The 10,174-nt window shown below is 45.0% G+C and overlaps 1 protein-coding gene across 3 annotated transcripts in view; it reads right to left on the minus strand.

Moving 5' to 3' along the window:
• Positions 1 to 9,991, minus strand: part of TAPT1 (transmembrane anterior posterior transformation 1) — a 57,362-nt gene extending 47,371 nt beyond the window's left edge. Inside the window, exon 1 of one of the 3 annotated variants that reach the window (XM_027598186.2) lies at positions 9,718 to 9,991. In XM_027598186.2, the coding sequence (XP_027453987.1) occupies positions 9,718 to 9,928 (211 nt within the window). In that variant the 5' untranslated portion in view covers positions 9,929 to 9,991. Of the gene's footprint in view, positions 1 to 7,926; positions 8,776 to 9,298; positions 9,318 to 9,717 lie in introns of those variants that run through there. The other 2 variants (XM_027598190.1, XM_027598189.1) reach the window with 2 other exon arrangements.
• Positions 9,992 to 10,174: the final 183 nt, after the last annotated feature.

The raw sequence follows: 10,174 nt of genomic DNA on the forward strand, positions 1-10,174 counted from the left end.
TGCTGGCTCAGTGTTCCCATCACTGTGTCCTAACGAAGCACCAGTTAAGAGTGAAACACTGGCCATCCCTGAAGGCTCTTATTCCTTGGCGTGTCCTTTTCTCTTTTTCCTATTCTCTTTGGACAGTCTAAGGTTAAAACCATCATCTGAATCCTAAAGTCACCATATCTGACCCTGGGAACCTGGACTCGTATTTCCAGCTGCCTCCTGGGCAACTCCACCTGGAGCCCCCCCTCTTACCTTGAACGTGCAAGCGGAGCTCAGGATCTTCCCCCACAATCTACCCTCTCCTGCAGCCCTGACTTTAGCGTGTGCACCACAGTGACACCGCTGTATGTTAGAAGCTTGGGGCTACCCTGCTCCTCTCACAAAACCCCACTGACTCGTCGTCTGGCACATTTATTCACTTACTCCCTCTCTCTCTATGCCACCCTAGTTTGGTCCTTCTCACCGCGCCCCCCCCCCCCCCCACCGCCCCCAGTTCCCACCTAAGCTTCCTGACTCATGCCCTTCTTCCAGTCTTTCCTCCCTTCAGCCCTAACCCTGCTGGGCAGCCAGAGCCAACATGCTCACAGACTGGCTGCGGGCCCCCTTCAGTGCTCTCTGCCACCTGCGGGACAGGCCCTACACCTCTGCGGCAGTGACACCAGATCCCCGACCACTTGGCCCCCCGCTATGTTCTCAGTCATGCCTCACACCTGCCTCTGCTGAATCTCTAGGTCACAATTCTCTAGTTACGCTACGTTTCACTTCTTGCGAACAGGGCAGTCGGTTGACACCTAACTCAGGGCTGTGGTTACTCCAGGTAGTTCTGGAACAGAATTCCCCTCCAGTTTCCCACAGGTGACCACGCACAGGCGCCTGCTCTGTGAAGCCAGCCCCAGGTTTTCTGAACAGAACGCAGCCTTCCCCCACTCGGCTGGCACAGCGACTACCTGTTCTGGCGCTTCTACCACCACACTCCTTTTGGGGCCTTGTTTTGTCCTTTCCTTTGCATCCTCGGGGTCCAGCACGTCATAGGTGTTCAATACACGCTTGCTCAAAGACTATATGGGATCAGAGAAGGAGGAGGAAAAATCAGAGAGCAGTGTGGCTGAGAGAACAAAAACAGAACCAGAAATCAGAAGTGGCAAAAGCAGAGAGAACACCAGATTCCTGAGAAAACAGCCTGTGACTGAGACTTTCCCGAGCCTGGGCGGGAGTCGGAAAAGAGTGACGAGCTCCGGCGCCTCACTGGCCGCAGCTGCCACTGCCGATAAGGAGCCTCCTGGCTGTGTGTGTGTGTCTAAGTGACTGTAAAGGCTCACCCACCAGGTATCCGAACCTCCCCCCAAAAGGATAGGGTGCCACGCTGGCAGGCACAGCCAGCGAGCGCCCTGAGCTGCACGACAAGGATGCTTGCTTGCCTTATCCACAGGAAGGGCAGGGAGTGAAGCTGGGCAGCCTGCTAGTATGTCAGCTGTGTTAAGGAAATATACAACAGGCTATTATGGACTTTTAAATTTAAAACAGCAAATTAAATCAAAAGACTGAGACAGCTATACCCTGTTTACTTAGAAAATTATCCTCCGCCGTGGCGTCTTCCCTGATGACGCAGTTTACCGAGTTTTACCATAATAAGAGTTTTGTTATGATCCACAAGAAAAGCAGGGATTAGCAATCAGAAGAAGGGGGTTCTGGCATTCTCTCTATCACACATGAGTCCTGTGACCCTGCTCACATCATAGGTCTCAATTTCACAGAAGAGAAAACTGAGGCTTGGAGCAGTTTTAGAACCTGCCTGGGGTCCATGCAAGATGGCCAAGGGACCGAGAGAGGATCTGCCTGAAAGCACAAGACAACTGCAAAGCATGACACAAGGTCTTGAACTCCTTACTAGTAATTTCATAGGATCTGAGGTAGTACTCAATTCTGGTTTGGGGATTTCCTAGTGTTTATTGATGCTGCTTCTGCAATCCTGTTTTCATGGATAAACAGTAATGGGGCAAATAAGTATATTCAACAAACTATCTAACCTAATAACTAATTTTCTGTAAACAAGTCATACAGTATAAACCTACAAAAGTGTCTTAACTATAATACAAATATAAAACAGTGGTATGTGAGGCTTCTACTTCTAGAAATGCAAGAATTTTAGTTATAAACACCCAATTAAATTCCACAATGGAAAATTTAAAAGTATGCACTTAAAAAAATCAAAATGAGGGGTGCCTGGGTGGCTCAGTTGTTTAGCATCTGCCTTCGGCTCAAGTCATGGTCCCAGGGTCCTGGGATGGAGTCCCACATCAGGCTCCCTGCTCGGCGGGAAGCCTGCTTCTCCCTCTCCCACTCCCCCTGCTTGTGTTCCTATTCTTGCTGTGTCTCTGTCAAATAAATAAATAAAAATAAACAAAAATCAAAATGATAAAAACATTTTAATGCAGAGCTCTCATAACTATTAGGCATATTCCACTGTTAGGTCCACTTTGCAGATGAAGAAACCAAGGGATAGAGAGGTTAAGGAGGTCTCCAAGGTCACACAGGAAGAAAGCAGTAGAGCCAGGATTCAAAATCAAGCAGTCTATCCTCAAAGCGTGTGCTTTTTGGCACTAGATTATTTTTTAATTTTTTATTTGAATTCAATTTAGTTAACACATACTGTATTATTAGTCTCAGGGGCAGAATTTAGTGATTCATCAGTTGCCTATAAAAGCCAGTGCTCATCACATCACGTGCCCTCCCTAACACCAGTCACCCAGTTACCCCATGCCACCACCCACCTCCCCTCCAGCAACCCTGTTTGTTTCCTAGAGCTAAGTCTCTTATGGTTTGCCTCCCTCTGTTTTTATCTTATTTTATTTTCCTTCCCTTCCCCTATGCTCCTCTGTTTTGTTACTTAAGCTCCACATATGAGTGAAATCATATGGTATTTGTCTATCTCTGATTTATTTCGATTAGCATAATACCCTCTAGTTTCATCCACATCGCTGCAAATGGCAAGATTCTGTTCCTCCTGTTTGCTGAGCAATATTCCATTATACTCACACACCCCCCCCCCCCCATCTTCTTTATCCATTCATCTGTTGATGGACATCTGGGCTCTTTCCATACTTTGGCTATTGTGGACACTGCTGCTATAAACATTGGGGTGCATGTTGCACTAGATTATTTTGCCTATCATTGTCTCAAGTGCTTTTGTAAACAGGCCACTATGTACTTTCTAGAAAACTGGGAACCCCCCTACCCCCATCCTCCTCTTTCTCTGTGTTTCACATACAGCACCCTGGGTTTACTTCTCTGAAGTTAACAGGGTTAACTGGTCAGCTCCCTTACCAGCTCATGAGCTGTTTGAAAGCAGGCACCACGAATCCTTATCTTCCCAATGTCCAGCCCCCAGTGAGTCCTAGATCTGAGGGAAGTGCCCGCATATAATTAACACCATACTGATGGGCTAGGGAATGGTTTTTTAAAGATACACTAAAGCAATACTAACAAAAGAACCAAGCTTCATGGAGTGAAATATTTCGGAAGCTTTATCTTACCTTCTTCTCCCCCACTCCTGTAAAACTGGCCCTGCTTAAGGAATTAGGATCCTCCCACTTTATGCCAAGAGGCAGTTTACAAAGGTCTTGCACACAGTACTTCATAAAATTCTCACAACAACTCTGAGAGCCAAAGAGAGCAAGATAATGGTGTTCACGTTTTACAAATGAAGAAACTGAGGATCATAGAGGTTAAGAGACTTGTCCAAAGTTACTGAAAGGTTAAGATGCAAATTGGGAACAGAATCTGGATCTCTGACCTCCAAGTCCAGAGTGCTTTCTCCCCTACACCATAATTAGCATCCATCTACCCGACAAGATAACCTAGCCCTAACCTGGCTTCAACCGGCCAGAAAGAGCCCTTTGATTCATACTGAAGGAGAAGGGGCTTACGTTGCCCTGCAGCCTGAGCTAGTTAAGTTAGCCCTGCTGCTCTGTCAGCCACTCCACCTTCCCTAGCCACAGATAGGTTTTGCAGGATGCTACTTAATCTTCTGTTCCAAAGTATAGCTGTGGTTCACTGTTTTTGTACTTGTTGTTTTAAACATTGTTGTCTAGCATTCTACAGATTTGTCTGAACTTACTTGCCTGGCTAATTACCTAAGAAGGCTATTGTTCCTTCACCTGTGGGTGCCACCCCTCAAGAATTCTGGTCCACTTTAACTTTCTTCCATACTGTGGTGGCATTTCATTCCTTCTTAGCAAAAGTCACTCTCACTTGTTATGCCAAACATCTATCTTTATATTTTAAAAGCAAATTATTTTCCAAAATAAAATAATCCAAATGTTTATTTTCCAAACACTGACTTAGCTTTTTAGATGTCAACCAATTTTAGTTCATTTATCTAGTTCTTACCAAGAAGAAATGTCAACACGTCTTTTAAAAATACTTATAATACAAACAAGTGCTTTTACATTGGAAGAACTAAGTTTTGCCACTTGTGAATATTTCATATAAGGAAAATAATACCAATCATAAATCCAAATCCGTTCCTCCAGAGTATTTTTAATCAATATTCATCTTTTACTGCAGAAATGCTCTGTGTTCTGGTATCTTAAATTGAGAAAAAGTACAATAAAAATTGCTTCTTCCTCATCCCTAAAAGAAGATTATGTTTAATTATCTTCTGGGATAGCTTGGTTTAGAAATAAGAAGCCAGGATACAAAAGTACTAATTAAAAATAATGAGTAATCATAAATATATTTAAATGTTAGGTAATATGTCTAAATATATCTTTCTTAAGATAGCACTGGCCATTAAAAAATTGGAAAGTAATATTGGTTAACTGTTAGGAAAATATTATAAAACATGCGAATCTCCAGTCTTAAATAATGTAAAATGGTAATAAACTTTACTAAGGTTACATAAAAGTATTACATGTAAGTTTGTTACACAAACACAGAGGTTCATCCTTGTACAAGGCACATTAGAAATCAATACAACAGTGATTCTGTCTTCCTAAGTCAAATAATAGTAAAGGTACCAGTCAAATTTTTAAGACCCTCAAACTGCTTCTAAATAGTCTCACTTAGGGAAGTAAGGAATAGGTAGAATATTCATGAATTTATATACTTATAGATGGAAAACAGGGACACAAAGAGTAGTGACTGTTTCAAAGGTCACAAGGTTTCAGGGTTAAGGACTAAAAATGGGATCAGAATGTCAGTAATCTGACAGTCAATGCTATAGTCTTTCCAAAGACCTATTTCACCCAAGCATTCCTCAAACTGGGCCACTAATGAGCAGCCAGGGATGAATTTTGGAGGGTAAACTAGGATGAAGTTAAACATTTTAAAAAGCTGGGATACTGCCCAAAGACCCAAATGAGTAACTTCACTGCTTGTTTAATTTACATGCACTAGTTAAATAAAGCAAGTGAGAGTTTTAAAAGCAGAACAATAGTGTGTCAGAGAGAAGTTAACTTTACCTTACCTATCTCAGGATTGTGGTTAATCCAAGTAACTTCCCAGTCAGTTTTACAGTTATCATTACTTCCCTTTGTAAGTGAGAAATTAATTCAGAACAACAGCCTTTAATCATCCATGAGGATAAGTTTGGGGCCACAGGGATAACCATGTAACATATTCTATGGAGGATAAGGACCAATTAAATGAAAAGGTATTTTAATAAAAATAAGTTAATTGTAATAAGAATTTAAATTTTCAATTACACAAAAATAGGGCATAGAGAATATGAACAGTTAAAACTTCTGTCCCACTCAAAGTCTTTTGTGGTAACCGTAAAAAGGAGTTCAGTTGGCTTTTTGGGGTTTAGGCTTTCTTCCTGCCTCTGCTCATTCTCTCACAGAGGTAAAGCAAGAGGTCTAAAATGGGTAAAGAAAGAGAAAAGCAGCAAAAGAGATGGATAACAAATGTAAGCTCTAGAAGTGGAAGAGTCACCATTTAAACAAAAAGAAAAGCACGGGTTCCACAGCACTGCTGAAATCAGACACAATACTGTTCACCCATAACCTTACTTTAAGCTCTTTTGTTTTACAAGCAACACCTATCCCTATGCACATTCCAACACCTGCATCATATAGGTATTGTTTTATCCTCACTGACAGGTACAATGCTTATTTTACACCAGTTCTTCTACTGTTAAGTCTTCACCGGCACCAGAGCCTGCTCACGTACTTCAGATTCTCAACCACCTAGTAGTGGAGTCATGAAACAGAGCCAAAAGAATTAGGCAAGTGGTCTAAGCAAGCACAGAGTCTAAGAGCAATTTAACAACCAAACCAGGCCAAGAACAGATTACCTAATTCTTAGTTCAAAGTTGACTTGCTAGATGTAGATTCCTAAATGGGAACATGGTTATATAGAAACTTTCCCCCTTAAAACTTTTACAGATGAGCAAAGTGGGGAATGAGTGCAAAACTATGGTAATATGTACTTATTATCTGAGCTTATGTCAAAAAGGACAACAGAAGTTGGTAGTGTTATCTGAGCTTATGTCAAAAAGGACAACAGAAGTTGGTAGTATTTTTTTTTTTTAAAGATTTTATTTATTTATTTGAGAGAGAGAATGAGAGATAGAGAGCATGGGAGGGAAGAGGGTCAGAGGGAGAAGCAGACTCCCTGCTTGGCAGGGGGCCCGATGTGGGACTCGATCCCGGGACTCCAGGATCATGACCTGAGCCGAAGGCAGTTGCTTAACCAACTGAGCCACCCAGGCGCCCAGAAGTTGGTAGTATTTTTAAGAGCAGGAACAAAAGAAGACAGAAGAGATGAATCTGTAGGTCTGCACAATACCAAGAGTCCAAGAACTGTGATCACATAAAGCAACAGTGGAATATACAATGAATGTTCTGAGAGAGAGAAAGAGACAGGTATGATGAGTAGAATATCCCTTTTGCACTCTTAGGGTGTAAGTACTAGTACCAGAAGAACAGTTTTAACCCACCGCCAGGCTACATGTGAGCCAAAGTCGGGGCACAGAGAATCAAGTGATTCAAAGAGTCTGAAATGAGAAACAAAATGAAAGCTTACACTTTATGTAGATACACGTACATGGTATATGTAACGGCTTATACACAAATGAATATTCATATATATCTTCTAAATATATAAATGGACAAAGATAGGTATAAAACAAAAATATTAACCTCAAATACTATGGTTTGAATTATTTTACTTGGATGGGGAGGGTGTGGATAAGACCTAGTCTATGTACTCATTCATGGTATCCTAGGTTATTGGGACAGGCCAACAAACATTTATAAGACCTCTAAATTCCTTGGGAGAAATAATAAAAAGGACTTTGGAACTAACTGATGGTTAGGCCACCAAGACACTAAGATTGTGACTTTCAAAGGAAAAAACCAAGGTTGCCCTAAACTGGAGAGGAGGAACTAGAGGATCAGAGGCAGGTGACAGTGGTAGCCACACTTGGGGTGAGCACAGTATAACCTACAGAGATGTTGAATCACTCTGCTGTACACCTGAAACTATACAACACTGTGCCAACTACACTAAAAAAAAAAATTTTTTTTTTTTAATGGACAAGTAACACCTTAAATATAAGCACAGAAGCTTGGAAGACATTTGATTCAGGGAGAAATGCTTCCCACATGACACTAGGTGGTGCCACTCAAAGGCCCTCTGGCCCAGGCCAGCCCCTAGGGAACAGTTTTCTAAACACTGCACTAGGGAGGAGGGAAAGGTTCTAGAGCAGTAGAAAGGGGCGATGCTAGAACAGCAAGGTGAAGCAGAGCCGCTCAGCAGCCTGGGTATTTAAGAATGACTGAAAGAATTCTAATCTCCAACCAATGCGGCATCAGAGTTAGAGGGTGGATGCCAGCAGGGGCAAGATCTGTGTGCCTAGCAGAGTAGAGACACCCGGGGCCCCCATGGAACAACACTGGTTGGTGACCCCAGCTGAACTATTCCTGAGATTCTTACCTAAGTCTTGATCCCCAAGACTTGCCACGGTCATCTCTCCTCGCAAAAGACTGATGGAATTAGGGAAACAACGACGGCCATCCCAACAAATAAAGCTGGAAGTGTCTCCCGGATAAAGACTTTCTGTAACTAGGTTAAAAGTCCAACTTCCAACAGGTTGAGTAAACCACGCTCAGAAACTCATGTTGATGAAGAATGCGTGCGTGGTGCGAAGTCTGAGGAAGTCCGTGGTACCAGATATTCAGACCCATCACGGGAAGGGCCAGGAAAGGGGTGTTAGGGGTTATTCCAAAAACCTAACATCTGTGCTCATCAAAAGGCTCCTGACAACTTCATTTTCTGTGTATGCAAACAACAACAAAAAGGGCTTTTATAATATTGGCTTTCCTGAAACTCAGAAATATTTTAAAGCCATTGTAGTGAAACCCGGCCACTCTTGTTTCCATTTGCACCAGAGCATCTTTAAGGTTCAAGTCTAAGCCGGTAAACAGACAGCTGAGAGATTTAATACTGTCTTACTTAGATCCTGCCAGTTCAGAAAGTAAATACTCTGGAAACCAAGTATTTAACTGACAACTAAACCAAACAGTTGAGAATTTTTAAGTGGTTAATTGAAAAAGACTGAACAAGGCACAGTCTGTACTTATTTTTCAAAGATACAGACCTCTTCAAAATCTAACCTCTGTCTACTTCTGACAATTAGCAAATCACACAGGATCTCACCCGATCAACCTTCTGGTATTTTGAGTACTCCCACATTTTTCAATATTCAAGTACAATCAATGATGCAGTAAGCCTTAGGACTGAACATTCATTTGCAGGAACTGAAGGAAATAACGGCTAATGGAGCCCCTACTGCCCACCAGAAGCAATTTTGGGGGAAGAAATTTAATGGAGTTATGGCTCAGCTGCTGTTTAAAACTTAGAATTACATAAAAATGTAAATGCGACCACTAAACTCAATGAAACATGTATCTCAAAATCTCTTTTTCTTTGAAGCCTAATATACAACTACAGGATGAATACGAATGCAATTTAATTTTTTTTAAAAAAAGGAATCCCACAGTTTACAAAATAGTATTCTAACAACATGCTTAAAGTTGGTGGTTGAAAGTAGGATTCACAAAGGCATCTTTTCCTGTACAGCCTTTTTTTTTTTTTTTTTTTTTAAGAGGCTTAAGTTTCGGTTTAGGAAAAGTTCACAGGTAACATTTTGAAGAGAGGTTTCCACGTATTTCTGTTCTGGGCAAAAGTACTGAACTTCACGGTCATTACCACATTACTAGCTGCGGCTGAGGAACACTTATTTGGAGGGCAAGTGAACAGGTTTCTATGGCTCCAGTTCGCTTAAAATACACAACGAAAAAGTCACCTTGGCATGAAAATATTTAAGACACCAGCCCCGAGCGTCTCAGTTTGGAGCTCCCTGCGACGCAGAAGGTGCTCGCCAACGCTACCGGGCGGGAGCACACCCCGGGGGTCTTTCGGAAGGACCTTCCAAAAGCGGTCAGGTGACCCCGCACAGAACTTCCCGGGCCGCGGCTTGGTGTCTCGGGCACACCTGGCCGCGCGTGTGCCGCGGGGGCCCGGGGGCCCGGGGGCCGCGCGCCGACCCCGCCCGGCGAGCTGTCAGCGGCCGCGGAGCCACGGAGCCCCCCAGGAGCCTCGGCGGCTCGCGCCCCCACAGCCCGGGCGGCCCCGGAGGCGGCTGCGGCAGCGGGGCTGGGGCTCCGGATCGCGAGACGCTCGCCGCCGCCCTAGGCGCGGCCTAGCGCCGCCCGCCCGCCTCACCTGCGCGGCTGCGGCGCCGCTCCCGCCGCCGGTCGCTCTCGTAGAAGCCCAGCGTCTCCGTGTGCTGAGGCGCCGGCGGGGGCCCGTGGCCGCCGCCGCCGCCGCCGCCGCCTCCCGGCTGCTCCGCCTCGCCGCGGCCGTCCCATTCCGGGCCGTCCGCGCCGCTACCGCCACCTTCCCCCGGGGCGGCCGCATCGGCGACGCCCGCCATGTTCCGAGCACAACAAACTGTCCCCACCACCTCCCTCCAGCCTCCGGCCCGGCCTCCGCCTCCGGCCGGCCCCCTCCCGGCCTCGCCCCGCCCCTCGCCGGAGCCCGGGCCGCCGCCACCGCCGCCGCCATCCGCTGCTCGCCGGCTGGCGCGCGCCATTGGCGTCAGCGGCGCGTGGGAGGCCGCCGCCGCCGTCGCCGCCACGGCCGCCGCCATCTTCTTCCTGCCCTCGGCGTGGCGCGCGGT

Source organism: Zalophus californianus, chromosome 2 (genome assembly GCF_009762305.2).
Source record: "Zalophus californianus isolate mZalCal1 chromosome 2, mZalCal1.pri.v2, whole genome shotgun sequence".
In the NCBI taxonomy this organism is placed as follows: domain Eukaryota; kingdom Metazoa; phylum Chordata; class Mammalia; order Carnivora; family Otariidae; genus Zalophus; species Zalophus californianus.